The 17,090-nt window shown below is 37.1% G+C and overlaps 2 protein-coding genes across 2 annotated transcripts; one reads left to right on the top strand and one right to left on the bottom strand.

The window, feature by feature from the left end:
* Positions 1-3,845: 3,845 nt before the first annotated feature.
* On the bottom strand, positions 3,846-7,569 carry LOC136821504 (uncharacterized). The gene is made up of 8 exons (XM_067077734.1): positions 6,801-7,569; positions 6,537-6,719; positions 6,012-6,433; positions 5,715-5,883; positions 5,320-5,418; positions 4,973-5,202; positions 4,677-4,860; positions 3,846-4,579 (listed from the first exon to the last, which is right to left on the bottom strand). Exons 1-8 carry the CDS (start codon positions 7,567-7,569, stop codon positions 3,846-3,848), a joined length of 2,790 nt encoding a protein of 929 aa, XP_066933835.1.
* A 6,614-nt stretch (positions 7,570-14,183) lies between these two features.
* LOC136821502 (uncharacterized protein F54H12.2-like) lies at positions 14,184-15,758 on the top strand. The gene has a single exon (XM_067077733.1). The coding sequence runs from the start codon at positions 14,772-14,774 to the stop codon at positions 15,756-15,758; it is 987 nt and encodes a 328-aa protein (XP_066933834.1). The 5' UTR covers positions 14,184-14,771.
* The last annotated feature ends 1,332 nt before the right edge of the window (positions 15,759-17,090 follow it).

Here is a 17,090-nt window from a genome sequence, read left to right as displayed (position 1 = left end):
GATACTTTGATGGAAAATTGCCACTTCAGAGAAGACCCCTGTTCAATTTTTTCTTAAAAATTCAGACAATGCCGGACAAAAGGTTGTAGACAAATGAAATTTCAGTGAAAAATGATGAGAAATAGAGCAAAATGACTCTTCAATGTGTCTGAAAGGGGATGGAAGTTAAGAAAAACACTTTTGAAGTCGTTGCATTGCTTTTGAATTGCTTTTGAGGGAACCACAAGCAAAAAATCAGCGTTTTGATACTGGTGTAAGCCAGTTAATCAAGCCCTTGTGGTTTGCCCTTGCGGTTAGACTGCAGTGGGTGACTTTGAAAGACTTTGGATAGGTTTGGAAAGCATCCAGAGCCTCTTGGGAACTTGTTTTTGATCGATACTGAAGTATTTTGCAAATATTGCAGAAGTCTACAAACCTTTTGTCCAGCATTGTCTGAGAATTCTGAGACTCAGTGTATTTTCCAGCTCAAATTTTTGGGAATATCAATGGCAGTTTCAGATTGAAATTGTCTCTATTGTAGTTGAGGATCATTCCTGAGTCTCAAAATTTATTTTTGCTGATTCAGCATTTTCTATTGCTCCACATTTGAGTCTATTTGAGGGGGGGGGGTGTCAATACTTCTGAAAATGGCTGATTTTTTGATTTTTTTTTGGTATAATTCCTGCTGTGATGGTCGAAATAATTAGAAATTTCTTCTGGTTGTTCGATTTGAGATACTTTGATGGAAAATTGCCACTTCAGAGAAGACCCCTGTTCAATTTTTTCTTAAAAATTCAGACAATGCCGGACAAAAGGTTGTAGACAAATGGAATTTCAGTAAAAAATGATGAGAAATAGAGCAAAATGACTCTTCAATGTGTCTGAAAGGGGATGGAAGTTAAGAAAAACACTTTTGAAGTCGTTGCATTGCTTTTGAATTGCTTTTGAGGGAACCACAAGCAAAAAATCAGCGTTTTGATACTGGTGTAAGCCAGTTAATCAAGCCCTTGTGGTTTGCCCTTGCGGTTAGACTGCAGTGGGTGACTTTGAAAGACTTTGGATAGGTTTGGAAAGCACCCAGAGCCTCTTGGGAACTTGTTTTTGATCGATATTGAAGTATTTTGCAACTATTGCAGAAGTCTACAAACCTTTTGTCCAGCATTGCAGATTCAGTTGATATTTATTTTTTCTTCTTTTTTGAGATACTTATTTCCTATTTTCCAAACCATTCACATGCAAACTTTAAATTTTATATGCATATGGAATTCAAATTCTAAATCCTGGCCTTTGAAATCAATAGACTATACTTTAAATTATTAAAAGATGTCGTCCTATTCAAAGACCAGAGATAAGTTGTATGTATTTTATAAATTCAACAATTGATAACTGATTTTCTTCTATTGCCCAAAATAATAACCATTAATTACTTGAAAAACAAAAAGAATCTTTGAAGATGGATATCACACAAGATGGCTCCATATTCATATATTGCTCGAGATAAAATGCACACAGTATATTATTACGAAGGTGCATAAGTGGAAAGTCAAATCAAAAATTTAGATTATGTTAAAAATCTAGCTGGGGAAATTTATTTCCATCGGAAAATCAAAGGTTTTCTTGGTAAGATAAAGACCGAGCAAGATCGATGAAAATATTTTTAATCTTTTTGTAAACTACTATACGTTTGCAGATATCTATGCGAAAAAAGGACAGGCTTTTATTTAGGTTCCCTTACCCTTAGTTTTTACGTGACTCAGAACGAAAGAGAGATTAGTACCGTATAACTTAAATTGGTTCGTAAATTAATCTAGCAACGATATTTGTAACGACTCTTGAGTGTTACTTGACAATATCAAAAAAGTGTTAGCAATATAGAAAAATAAAAAGAATGTTGTCCAGACAGAAACCATGGCAACAGTGTAATACTAATAGCATCAAACAGTTGTCTTATGATGCTTTACTGTGTACTACTCATTGTTTCCTATTTCCTGGTTGTGTGGGATATGCATATCAATATCTCTATTGAAAGGACGTATTTTATATAAACATCATAGAAACACTAAATGAGGCCCCCAGCGGTATGACGATCACGCAAATTCAGCAAAAAATTTGGATAATCACGCATCCCTTTGAAAAAGTCCTTAACAAAACACGTATCACGGTGTAAAAATCTTTCAAATCACGATCACGTTATTTGGACCTCATAAAATGCAATCATGAAAAAAAAATTCCAAATCACGTAATCACGCTAGAAAAAAGTCCCTATCACGTCATCACGAAAACCGCTCGGGGGCCTTCTAAAGCAAATCAACAGGGTTAATAAGTTCGTATCTTTCTTAATTTATTTAGAATTTTTTTCAAATTATTTTTTTGATTTGAGATTTATGTTCTCAAGCTTTAATCAAGTTAACCAATGTTGCAAATCATTAACTAAGTCGAAGAAAAGAAAATCTTTAACTTTCCTAAGAAAGATACTGTCAGTCTGAATAATGGAAAATCAAGTAAATTTGTGATAGCGATAAATACTGCAGGAGTGAAAGAAATTGAGAAAAATAGTATCACCATTACGATAAACTAAAACGATGATGGATGAACTAAACGCATAATAGATAGACCATCATAACAAGTAAATAAAGGTGTGTCTTCTGAATAATCTTTTGAAAAATGACACAGAAGCCCTTATGTCATATTTACAACACAACAGCTAGCAATAAATGGTCTTCAACATATAATTGAATTTTAACACTACATAAAATGACGTTATAAAACCATTAATTAAGGTCAACGAGGTTTTTGTGTTATTATATAGGCATAATTTCTTTATAAAATATGATGTTAAAGGTCGTTACAGTAGTAAGATATGGAGAAAGCTGGCACATTTTTAACACCTCCAGCAATGCCGAAAGTGAGTGACACTACAGAAAGTGAGTGACACTACAGAAAGTGAGTGACACTACAGAAAGTGAGTACATTTTTACAATAACACCATGTGAAAGGTTTGATATATATAGCAATGTTTATATTAACATGTTATTATTATTGTTATTTGAGTAAGGAGAGAATGAGCTTCATTCGAATTTGTTCTAAGCTCTGGAATACTTGGTTCACATCTCGTGGTTTTCTTTACGCTTTGGGTTTCATTTTCTTCGCACTCTCATTACATTAATCAAGTAAGCAATGGAAGCATCAACGCCGATTCAAAAAAGAAATGAAGTGCTAAACCGCTGTCCAGCTGCTCCGAAAAAGAAGAAATGCTTTGAGACTAGAATTTCAAAATGGAAGGATAATCGTAGTCTCAGTTTCGGTGTTGAAACCTACTTCGATCAAGATGGAGACGAGTTCATCATAATCGAACAAAAAATTCATTGGACAGCAATCAAACTCCTTTATCATACTAACACCTGGCAAAGCAGAAGTTTTAATCGATAATGTTTCGAAACGTTTGACTGAATACAATCGAAAGAGATACAAAGAAGAAATGCAAAGTGTATATTTTCTATTAATTCGTGAAAAAGTTTTCAACGTGCGAAGGGAGATGTGCGAAGGGTGTTTAGAAGGTTATCCAAGTCAAATTCACCATTACTGTCTTACAACTGAAGCAGAACGATTCGTTGAAGACGCATTCTCGAATCTCCTTAAACATGTAGACGAAGAGGAAGCAAATAGAAATTGTAACAAAGCTATGAACATGAATGGCGAAGTCATATTTAGTAAATCTGAACTTTTAGTAGATGATTATTGGGTTAAAGGTTTAAAGAGTAGGATTGTAAACTTTTTAGATTCTTAAATTTATATTTACATCTATTTAAAAATGATGAATAAAATGAATATAAAAAGTACAAAAGATCAATAAAAATATGTTCGGATTAATTCCTCAATGAGTAGTGTCCATGGGCTAGAGTATGAATACCATCATCTAAAATGTAGCGCTTGTCATCGAACGGTGATAGACTTTTTTTATTTTGTTCGATGGTATAGAGAACGTGCTTGAAACTTCGGATCGAATTAAATGTTGTGGATACGGTTGACATATCCATCAATGTAGATTTGTAATCATCGTGTGTCACTCTATTTTTCAAAGTGATCTTTTTAACACCTTTTGCCTTCTTTGATTCGATAGGGATGACTTTTTTCTGCTTCTTGTCATATGTATGATAGTACATCGAGTACATTTTTGCCTTGAGACCGATGAACTCCCTCAAGTTGTCACCTCCTAACTCATCTTTAAACTTGCCAATGACCTTCTTGTTCGTAAGATCATCATAACACATATGTGAGTCAGGATAATTACTGAAATCGAAGAGGTCACGATCGTCAGAAAACACTTGGTACATATTTTGATCTCGGATCGCGTAGCACAAACTATCCGTATCAGTGAACAATAATCGAGATTTTTCTTCTGGAAAACGTTGCTTTATGTACTTATAATGAAAATCATACATGAGGATCTTGCTTAGATCTAACACTGTGAATCCAATGTATATTGGTTTGTTCAATAAAATATTTTGCTGGATCCGTTCCACACCCACTAAGTTTTCATGGAAAATGTGCAGCTTTTTAAATGATGGTTGAGCTACAAATCTTCTCAACGAGTTCGGTGCTGAAAGAGAGAAAGAGAGAGTAAAACAATGATGTACTTGTTAAAGTAAAAATAATAAGAATAAATAATAATCAGAAATCATGAAAATTAAAAGTACCTGTAACCAGATTGACTTTCCGTCTTTTTCTCATATTTTCCATGGTCTTCCCAAACATTGAGTTATTCATTAACTTAAAGAAGTCTTTCTCAAAATCATTGGTCGATCGACTTCTTTGAATGGTATTGTACTCGATGTATGGCTTCAACCACTTGGATTGCTTGAATGTGAGGATTCTGGAAATCTGAAAAATATATAATAATAATAATATGGTTATATACGCTATTCAATCACCATCAATACCACAACTACACGCATACATTCATACTAAATAGCTTTTTAAAAATATTTCTTACCGATTTCAATTTCATACCCAATGATAGATAGCACTTGAGGTTACGGTAGTGGAGAACATACTTTCTTTTATCGAAAAGATTTGGTACGAGTTTAGGATAACTTTTGAATTCGGTGTTCTCTTTTCTTAGAATTTCTTTTTGTTTAGGTGAAAGCATGTCTTCTGCAACTTCCATTCGTTCTGGCGCCAGTGGATATTCAGAGTGTGCATCGTGTAAGATAGCAGGATAATCTGAAATAGTATGATGATACGATGAAAATAAAAAAATTCATCAATAGTTTATGTTTAGTAACTTCAATCTTTCAGAACATCATCTATTATTCTATGAGTAAATCATTCATCGTTTACCTAAATCACACTCGATGATGAAACCATCTTCTGCCTCATCTGAAATTATGCTAACATCGAATTGTTCAATCTCGTCATCCTGTAACCATTGAAAATTTCCTAAGATAAAAACAAAAAGATAGATAGAAAAATGAAGTTGAATTGAAATAAACAAACCACATGAAAAGTGAAACTACATTTTTACCTATGGGTAATGATTGGGACATTGCCCAACCATAAAGGTTGTTGGCGTCGAGATAAACCAAATGTGTATCTTTTATTGTCGGGTCGTAGTTCGGAAGATCTTCAAGATTTGCTTTCGCATAACGTTGTGTTATCATCGATATGCCACCTTTGATTCCTTTCTCCACGAAAAGATATTGGGTCAGGGTCGGTAAGTAGTTGCAAACTGATACCTGTCTTTTTCAAAGCTGCTTCCCATGACATCCCTGGAGCTGTGAAATAGTGAGCTGGATCTAGTTGGTAATGTTGTAAACAGTTTTTACGGAAGGCTTCGAAGACATCAGCCATAATCAACACATCCGTCAACACGTACAAGTTATGATAGTCTTTCAGGCTTTCCATCTAGATAAATGTTAACAATAAATATAATCACCGTCATAAGAAATCTCATCTCACCTTCTCATTTGTTACGCATAAACAAACAGGAAACTTCATTTATAAAATCAAAATTTCAAATCAAAAGCCTTTACCTCGAACTTGTTCCATACATTTTTCGCATGATTGTAATCTTCTTCGCTCACATTCTCTTCTGAAAGTGTGCTGTAGAAGGATTCTCTTGGTGGAAGTTCAGTTTCATCAAATCTCGTGATGTCATCGAAGTATTCGTAAGGATATATACCTTTTCTAGTCAAAAGGATGAAGCGCTCTTCAACTTCATTCGTTTGTCGAGGGGAGAGGTTAGGTTCTTCATAACACCTATGGTCTCTGTAGTCACCGCTGATATCGTTTCCATCCACATTCATACTGTTATCGTCCTTGTTTGAGGTTGTTGACTTCAGATACCGAATGACTTGAAGGAACTGATCTTTTGCGAGATTCGAAGCGAGCTTAGCCATTGACGAAGGCATGAATTGGAACGAATCGATGAATGTGATGTCTCCGATTGAAAAGCCTAATGTAAAAAGAGTACAGTATTGTTTAAGGATACAAAAGAAAGATAAAAAAAAAAAAAAGAGTGGTGGGGGGGGGTAGAAAATGGAAATAAAACAACTTACCAATGTATTTCTCACTTGATTGCGGGATACAGAATGTCTTTCCATGCTCTGGCTTTATTGCAGATAATATTAAGTGACTATCATAACCTTTAAGATTATGAAAGACGACAGGAATTTTAATCTTTTTCGGATTTATTCTTAGCTGTAGGTTGCATATCGAATGTGCCGGGCCCCTGTATTTTCCTGAAGGTAAAACAAAGGTTATAAGATTACTTTCAAGCTCAGCCTAAGAAGAATAATCATGGGGAAAAAAAGAAGTCCTACCTGTGACATGGTTATGGTCGCGGACTTTGATTTGATTTCGATCGAAGGTCCATCCTTCTGGGAATGGTTTACCACAAATGTAACAATTTTTGGTTTCTTTGTGTTTTTTCTTCTGACTGCTGCTCAACTCTTCCATTGGGATCTTTCTTGCTAAGATCTTTCTAAGACTAGCCACTTCCTCTATCAATTTATCCAAAAACTTTTCCGCTGCGTCTTCTCCGAAGTAAACAAACGGTTCTTTATAGAATCGCGGGTCTGAGCTAACAATGTGTAAAGCGAATCCGCTCGGTTTGTGGATGTTGCTCTTCTTTGTTTTCTTGTTAAAATCATCTTCCCCTGTCATCTTCTCAAGGAAGCATTCGAAGTCAGCATAGATTGTGAAAGGTAGTTTCAGTTGATGCTCGATTTTAGTGAATGAAATTACATCGTCAATACCATTGTTCTTTGGATAAGACACAGCCTGCACGCCATGTTGTTTACAAATCTTTGTGTGTTCTATTTGAACCGAGCTTTTATGAAAACCATGCAAGCAATACATGCAAATATACTTTTGGCCATTGTGGTTTGAAAGTTGCTTAGTTAATAGTTTAGATAAGTCTTTAATCCATGCGTAGTGAGTTGATCCTTCACCGTTGGAGAAGTACAGCAAGTTGACGTGTTTCTTTCCATCTTCGATGTTACTGCTCACGAACAGAGGGAAGAAGGTCTCATCTTCATATCCAATCACGTTGCACCGAAATGTTGTTCTGGGTTTCAAATTTGGGTACATCTTTGATCAAGACAGGGAAGGGGATTCCCTTGAAGTTCAACTTACTCACATGCTTACGATAATGGGTATGCCTCTGACTATTCCTCTCACATGAGTATAGAGCAGCTAGGATGGCCCACATAAAACATCTTTCATCTGTGTTGTCAACGTTTACACATGCGTTTTTCGATGACACGAATTTTGGTAAGGGGATGTATGATGATGATGCATTTAGTGGATCATATTTAACTGCAGCTGAAAAAAGAGAAGAAATTATGTTAGCTTAACTTTACAACACACTGAAAAGTAGAAATACTTGTTAATGTAAGATAGGGAGCATGTAAAAAGTCTTTACGTTTACCTAAATCAATAGAGAGCAATTGATCAACAACCCATCCGCTACCATTTCGCTCGTAGGCTTCTATCTTGTCTATTATTCTCTTTAGTGCTGATTCTATTTGTTCTGGTATCATCGTATCATCGTCTAGAAACGTGTAGACATTTGAGGTGTGGATGACAGGAGGGTTGGTGATATGGCTTGGATCCTTAGCCTGATGGTAAAGCAGTTTGACGGAAAAATAGAATTTGATGGAATGATTAGAGCGAATAACATCAAGGAATTCTCTAAGATCTGCAATTGTTGGAATGATGTTCCCTCTGTTTGCTTGCACCTTTCTTCGGTAGATTTTTACCATGCGGTTTATGGATGTCTGCACCAACCTGATGTTGTTGTTGTTGGCTTCATCACCATCATACACAGTTTCGTTGATAGCTGCAGTCTGGTCCTCGTCATTGATATTACTATTACCCGCACCAGTTTGATCTTTGTTTGAGCATATCCGCATGTGATATGTGCGATTAGCTTTGCTGCTTAGTTTCTTGTTACAGTAAGGACAAAAGAAACCTTTTTGTTGTTTTAGTAATGTGATCGGTAATTCTATCATCGGTTACAGTTGTTGACGATTCTGTTGTTGGAGGAAATAGATAATTTCGGTAGGTTTTTTTTTTTTTTTTTTTTTTTTTGGAGGGTCATTTTTGTTACTATGTAGAAACCATGCTAACATAATTAGATTCCTTTGTGAGTGGTTTCTACATTATGATAAAAAAGAGTGCAGTTTAAAAGCGAATGGACTTTAGTAGGCTAAGAGTACTATAAATATAGAACACTTTTCGAAAGCAATATATGAATACCTGCCTACCTTCTGGGGAAATCAATTCCTCTTCACCTTCAGTATTGATCACGGAAGTGTTCATTGGGAGACCAGTCGATGTTGGTGGAAGACCATCCACTGTTAAAGCATCAGTTTGGATATCGTCTAAATCTGAAAGATAAAAGAGATAAAGTCTCAACTTCTTCTTAAAGAATAACTCAAGAGATATATGGTATGAAAACAAAAACAAAATATTTACTCACCATTTTGCAGAAAGAATAAGTCTTCAATATTAATGTTACTGAAATCATGATCTGATCCAATGCTCTCAGTGTTGGGTATTATATTGCTGAAAAACGTGTCATCATCATTTCTTTCTTGAGCGGCTTCGAATCTTGATACTGTTCAGTAATGAGAAGAAAATAAAAAGATGTAAAAGCAAAAAATTATAACAACAAAGGGAGTAGGGTTAAAAAAAAAATAGTAAGTAAGTAAAGAAGAATCTTACAAAAGTCTCTGGAAAATTCAGCCTCGCTTTCCCTAGCAGTTTCGAGTATATTGTTAAGTTCTTGTGAATTTATCAAAGATGAATTCTCTTGATGTTGTTGTTGTTGTTGCTGTGACGTAACTTCTTCTACTTGAGGCGAAGATTGATCAAATAAAAAATCAAAATCAAAATCCACATTAGAGCTTTCATTATTTTGCTCAATCTGTTCATCACCAATAACTGAATTACGAAGTTGACAACGCGTTATGTGTCGTCTTAAACTCCACTCTCGATTGAAAGAGCTGCAACATAATTCACAAAAGTATTTTTTCGACTTCCCCATTTTTCAAAGATGAAATGAAAATGTCACTATATCCTCGCCTTTTATAGCCTGTTTTTCTCTTCTTGTTGCAAAATGTTTTGTTTTTTTCGGTATTGTCACTCATCTTCTGTAGTGTCACTCACCTTCTGTAGTGGGGTTTTTTCGAAAACCAAAACATGATGATAAAGTGTGAAAAAATGCAAATGTGATGAATAGTGCAGCTGAAATACTTATCTCGTGCTTCTCATCTTCGTCATGCTTGTGGTATGTTGTTGTTGTTGTTTTTACTTTTACTTGTGTGCGCGTGCGTTTTTTTAATTGGCTTGGGTTTTTTTTTTGTTTTTTTTTTATTTTGTTAGTTACACCCGTAAGCCCCGCCTAGGCGGGGCTTACGCCCCGGGGCCAGCCAGAAGTGCAGTGAAGGTAATCTTTGAGGGTGCTATAAATCAGGTCAACTTTGACGTTTAGGTCATCACTTTGTGATACATACCTTTGAAGCTAACACGTTCACAGTAAAAAGTTGTAACAGCCACTAAGAAATTAAACTATGATTGAAACAATGGATGTAGAGTTGAAGCATCCTTTCAGTCTACTCGTCAGTGGTTCAAGAGGTGCAGGGAAATCTGTTTTTGCCCGAAATCTTATCAAATACAGAAATGATGTTTTCGATAAACAGTTTGATAGAATAGTATGGTTGTTCGCCAAGCATCAAGAAGATCTTTTGGAGGAATTGAAATCCTACTTTCCAACTGTAGAATATGTATTTGGATTACCCGCTGACCTTGATGAAATGTTCGACAAATCGAAAAACAATCTGTTGGTTTTGGATGATTTGATGAACCAGGCGAGCTCTGATCAACGTATCGAACAGCTCTTCACGCGTGGAAGACATGATAATCTTTCCATCATATACCTGACGCAAAATCTCTTTCACTCCAAGCAAAGGACCATCAGTTTGAATTCTGACTACATTGTTGTTTTCAAGACGCCCCGTGATCAATCGCAATTTCACCATCTGGCAAAACAGTTTCTTCCTGGAAATTCCAAATTTTTGCTTTGGGCTTTCAAAGATGCTACCAAAAAGCCTTTCTCCTATATCTTTCTGGATGCGCGACCTCAAACGAACGACAAACATAGAGTGAGAACGAACATCCTACCCAACGAAGCTCCACAGTACGTTTACATTCCATCCTAAGCACCCCTAACAATCATCGTCATATCAACTATACTTGTCTGTGGATTATTGAATGTACTAAGAACAGTAACAACGAATTGCTATAAAAGAATGTTGTGGTATGCTCTACTCTTCATTTCACACACGTAAAGGATGCAGTTAACATCGTCATGACTCAACGAATGAAAAAGAATATCTCATACCTCAAATTTTTACAACAGTGTTCACCATCAGAACGGAAACAACTCTTAAAGGTGGCAAAACCTGAAGCTGTCAACACGATTTGTGATTGCATAGCTAACGTTGTTCACGGTAATATTCCCATCAACAGCAAACAAAAGTGTCAACTCAAAAAGAAGGTGAACGTCTTGAAGTCCCTTTGCGACTCTAAAAAGAAATCTGCCAGTAAAAAGAAACTTTTGATTCAACACGGTGCCGGAATCTTTTCTTCTATTCTCGGTCCGATTATCAAAGCCATTGCTGAAATTTAGATAGATACCGTTGCGCGCTCACCATGAGCGAAGTTGGTGGGAAAAAGTTCATTGTCATCACACCGGAGGAGTATGAACTATAGTAGTGAAAAACAGTAAAAGGGAAATTTCTTCAACGCTGTCAACATTTAACAATGGTAAATTGTTGGAACCACCAGAGAAAGTAGCTTTACACCAGTCCAACGAAAAAATCCAAAGTGTGTGTGGGACCGTCAGGATGTCGGAGAAGACGAAAAGGTTCGGATATTCATGAAGGAATTCAAAAAGTTTAAAACATACTATGATCAACTTTCCAAACCAAAGATTGTCGAGATTCGCAACTCAGTTCCATCGTCATCATTATCAGCATCAATGGGAGCCGTTAGACAGAATGATAGCAACCAAGGTGATCAAATACTGAAAGATTTGGGGAAAGTCCACAGGGGAAATGCTGAGAAGTTGATGAAGCATATCGAAGAGTACGGTGGCGATAGTGTTAGGTGGGATAAAAAGAGTGGAGAGCTTGTGTACAATGACATCCGCTTACAGACTTCTAATATTAGCAAGTTGCTTAAAGATGTTGTATCAGCTGGGAAAAGGCAATCTTCAGAGCCACAGCATCTTTCCACTTTTCTGAAAGCTCTCTCTGAGATCGAGACCCCTCTTTCGATGGTTAAAAACCCTAAGAGTCTCTCCTTAATGAGAGCATACGCTGAGAAAGGTGAAGAGGAGAACAAATCAAACGTTATGAATGAGGTCACCCCCAGCCCAAGGAAAAAGATGAAAACCACTGGAACTCCGCTTAAACCGAATAATCGAAATATGATGATACCATCGCTGGAAAGTCCCCCTGTGAAGAAGTCTTGGATTTCATCGACTCGTGCACAACGTGTTAAAAGGTGAAATCCGTTGCTCTAGCTACTTATTCACCCTCTACGCGTCATACAATCAACATCGTTTTTCCTGCAGAGAGTGATGACAGCGTTAAGAATACGTATTCGTGATGTGTTACGGAGATTTCGTTTGATGGTGGTTTTTGTTGTAACTCAAAACTGATCGTGGAGAACAGTCAAATTGATGGAAAACCAAGGTCAGAAGAGACAGAAGAAAAAGAAGACGAAAAGCACGACCAATGAAGAGCTTCCATTTTTACATAGACTTTGTAAAGCTATAAAATAGCTGCAACCCATTTTCATATATTCATTTGTAATTATTGTATCGAGAGACATGGAAGATAAGACTGAACAAAGAGAACTGTTGAAGAAATTGTACTATTCCTTTGATCACCCCTCAGCCTACTCAAGTGCCTATTCGCTTTATCGAGAAGCTAAGAAACACAGCAAAGACGTCAGTTTCAAAGATGTCAAGAAATGGCTGAGCAAAGAACTCGCCTACACGCTTCACCGTCCCGTTCGAAGAAAATTCAAGACTCGTAGGGTGATGGTATATTCCAAGGATGAAAGCTGGCAAGCAGATCTCGTCGACTTGTCTAAACTCGCAAAGCAGAATGATGGTCACAAGCATCTGCTCGTTTTGATTGATGTTTTTTCGAAATTTGCATGGGTCAGACCTTTACCCACCAAATCTGCGAGTGGCATTGAGAGGGAACTGAAAAGTATACTGCTGACATCAAAAAGACAACCGAAAACCTTACAAACAGACAAGGGGAGCGAGTTTTTAAACAAATCCGTGAAGCAACTCTTACAAAATCGAAACATTAAACTTTTCACTACGTACAGTGAGCGAAAGGCATCTGTTGTGGAAAGATTCAACCGCACATTGAAGAATCATATGTTTCGATATTTCACAAAGCAGGACACTCGTCGTTACGTTGACGTCTTGCAAGAATTGGTTAGGAAATACAACAATACAGTCCACAGATCAATTAAAATGAAGCCTTCAGACGTTACCGAGGGGAATTCACCTCAAGTATGGATCAATCTTTATGGTGAAACAAAAACCGAAAAGAGAAAACCTAAGAAACCCAAATTCAACATAGGGGACTTGGTGAGGATAAGTGTTGAGCGTGGACCCTTTAGAAAGGGCTATCTCGAAGGTTGGAGCGAGGAGATTTTTGTTGTTAAGGTAACCGTGACAGGGGGTAGTGTTGTTGTCTACAAGTTAATGGATCAAAATAACGAGGAGTTAAAAGGTACTTTCTACACAGAGGAACTTCAAAAGGTTCTTTTACCTTCGAGCTTTCGTATCGAAAGGATCATCCGTAAAAAACGACAAAAAGGCGGGAAGACGTTGCTATTTGTTAAGTGGAGTGGATACCCTGATACGTTCAACAGTTACATAGAAGAGGACGATCTAATCAGTGGAAGTCGATAGGAAATGGAACAATCTCAATTTTCAATCGTACTACCTAGCAACAGTTCGATGGAAATGTTTCCAGACAACAAGACCTCAAGCTACAAGGTGGTATTACCCCACACGTTGAAGGTTGACAGAGAACGTTACGAAGTGGCATTGTCAGAAATACAATTTCCAGTCACATGGTATAACATGCGAGAGGGGAAAAACTTTTTTGTCAAGACAGTTCACAATGTTACGGATAAGGAGTTTTACAGTTACTACGAACGCAACGATATGATTCCTCTGGCTAAGGAGCACAAATTCAAACCGACACCGGGTACTGTCAAAGTAACGATTCCACCGGGACATTATTCAAAACCAGAGGAGATTGTCACATTGTTAAATGAAAAGGAGTCGAAAAGACTGAGACCCATCAAATTTCATTATGATTCGATCGGGAGACGTATCAAGATGACTTTGGAAAAGCACTGTACTTTGAAAATGTCTTCGTCCGACATTGCCCTTTGTCTGGGGTTTCATGGACAGGAGTACAAGACAGAAAAGGAATCGAAGTCGTTCATCTCAGAATCGATTGCATCCGTCACGAGCATGTATCATTCGATTTATGTGTATACAAACATAATTGAGAACCAGCACACTGGGAATTTCAAAGTCCCACTTCTCAGGGTGGTCCCTGTCCAAGCAAATTATGGTCAGCTAAGCTGCTGTGTCAACTATGATCGTCCGCACTACATGCCTCTGAGTCAGTCAGAGATACAAACTATTGAAGTAGACTTAAGGGATGACACTGGAGATTTAGTTTCATTCGAGTCTGGGAAAGTGGTGACGACGCTACTGTTCAGAAGAAAGCAAGCTAAATTCTACTATTAAAGTTATATCACGGAAAAGGAAAATGACCAAGCGTCCTATTCTTCAACATGGTAATGGTCTTCCAGCATTTAGAGGAGGTATCATGCAAAGAGGGTATGGTATCGGGGGGCTCTTTAAAAGTCTCCTGCGAGCTGCTGCACCTAAACTCAAAAGTGTTGGAAAGCAAATTGGAAAAACCGCAGTGAAGGCAGGACTACAAACGTTTGGTGATGTTATTGGTGGGGAGAGTTTGAAGAGTTCTGTAAAGAGAAGAGCTACCGAAAACTTTAAACAATTGATTGCGCCCCCACCTCCAACCAAACGTATAAATGCAAGCACAAAGGGGAAAAGCGTCACTCGCCAATCGAACAGCAAAGGAAGAAGGACAACAACACAAAGACGTGGAAAAGGAAAGAAAAAATCTTCATTCGGTATATTCTAGACAAACGAAATGATGGAATCAAAGAATAAAGAAAATCCTCATCACATAGAGTGTGGACTCTCGGATGTTGATTTGTTCAGCCCAACAGTTGTCCAGACTGATATACTAAAGAGCACCTTTGAGGAAATTTATCCCACCACCAAACTGGAAGACAATGGTCCCATCGATTTTACCATTGAAAATAACACTAAGAATTTCTTGGATCTCTCGAACAGTTACGTGAGAGCTAAGGTTCAAATCTTGAATGGAGATGGTACAAACATAGGGGTAGACGATGATGTTACCAGTGTAAATTATACTATTGGTACACTTTTTCGACAGTTGGATGTGATGTTAAATGGTTCAATCATTTCAGACTCTACGAACACATACGCATATCGTGCTTACATGGAAACTCTGTTGAATTATGGAGAGGAGGCTAAAAAAACTTCTCTTAGCATGGGGTTATACACGAAGGATGAGGCAAAAAAGCTGGATGAGTTAAAAACAGCAAATGGGAACAGAGGTTTGGATGAGCGAAGCGCGTACACAGAGAACAGCAAAATTGTTACAATATGTGGACGCCCTCATATTGATATAGCTCATCAAGGTAAACTGCTTGTCAACGGTTTACCTATTAAAATTACGCTTCACCGTCAGAAGGATGCATTTTCTCTTTTGACAAATGATGAGACACCGACTTATAAGTTCAAAATTGTCGATATAGTTCTCCGTATCAAAAAGATTGAGCTTACACCTCATAAATTTGGAGAGATACAACAAACCCTTGAAAAAGAATCGATTGCATACCCAATAAATCGGGTTACAATTAAGACACGTTCTATTCCTATCGGACTGGGAAGTATGAACTGGGAGAATTGTATCATGGGACAAATGCCCAACAGAGTTATCATTGGAATGGTAGAGAACAACGCATTCAACGGCTCCTACAAGAAGAACCCGTACAATTTTCAACACTTTAACGTTTCAAGCATTGGGTTTTGGGGTTTATGTTAACGGTGAATCTCTCCCAGCAAATCCTATGAAACTAAACTTTGACCAGAGTGATTTTTTAGATGGATACAGAAGTCTTTTTGATATCACTGGAAAGTTATACCGTGACGAAGGATGCGCTATTAAAAGAAGTGACTATCCAAACGGCTATTCATTTTTCGCTTTCGATTTGTCCCCTTCACAGTGCGGGAGTCATCAAGAAGTTCAAAAGACTGGGAGTTTGAGGATCTCTTTTGAGTTCTCGAAAGCTCTTGAAAAATCTGTGACGGTGATTTTATATAGTGAATTCGATAATAGTATTTCAATCAACAAGGCAAGAAACATTCTCAAGGATTTTTGATGCAATGAACACTACAGAACTAGAAGCACTTTTGAGTTTGGACCAGAAAATTGAAAGACATTTTTATCTGATGGATACAGAAGTCTTTTTGTATCACTGGAAAGTTATACCGTGACGAAGGATGCGCATTAAAAGAAGTGACTATCCAAACGGCTATTCATTTTTCGCTTTCGATTTGTCCCCTTCACAGTGCGGGAGTCATCAAGAAGTTCAAAAGACTGGGAGTTTGAGATCTCTTTTGAGTTCTCGAAAGCTTGAAAAATGTGACGGTGATTTTATAGTGAATCGATAATAGTATTTAATCAACAAGGAAGAAACATTCTCAAGGATTTTTGAGCAATGAACACTCAGAACTAGAAGCACTTTTGAGTTTGGACCGAAAATTGAAGACATTTTTATCATGGTGTTTGCACTCGATCAATTCGTGAGAATACAGAAGTTGAGAAGGCAACGTGGTGTTTGCATCGAAATGAGCAAGCGTCAGAGGCAGCTGGAACGCATTGGGTGTTAATATATTTGATGAAAAGAAAGTTGTTTTCTTTGATTCTTTTGGTAGACCGCCCGCCTATTTCAAACTCAAGGCAAAGATAAACAAACTGTCGAGAAGAAAGAAAAAGAATTAGAAGTTTCCAAACAACGGCTGCAGAGTTATCAAAGTGTGATGTGTGGTGGATTCGTGATTTGTTTGCTTCTTTTTGTCACGTAATTACAACTGAAAACAATCTCACGTTTCTTTCTAAAGTTGACACCGCGTATAATGACACTTTAATTAGACGCTTCATGGTGAAGGTGTTTAGTTTTTACTTCTACTAATTATTATTTAATGTTTATTTATATTTCCAATTAATTGTTGTATCTTTAATTAGATAATTTTTAAAAGAAAACCGACCATAGATGAGACAAAAAATTATGTTTTCTATTCATTTATCCAAGCAGTGACTTAAGATTGAGGTTTTTCAAGATTGTCCCTTCTGAAAACAAAAAGGTGATTTTCT

Source organism: Clytia hemisphaerica, unplaced genomic scaffold (genome assembly GCF_902728285.1).
Source record: "Clytia hemisphaerica strain Z4C2 unplaced genomic scaffold, Clytia hemisphaerica genome assembly, whole genome shotgun sequence".
Taxonomy (NCBI): domain Eukaryota; kingdom Metazoa; phylum Cnidaria; class Hydrozoa; order Leptothecata; family Clytiidae; genus Clytia; species Clytia hemisphaerica.
This window is presented reverse-complemented; position numbering and strand designations above follow the sequence as displayed.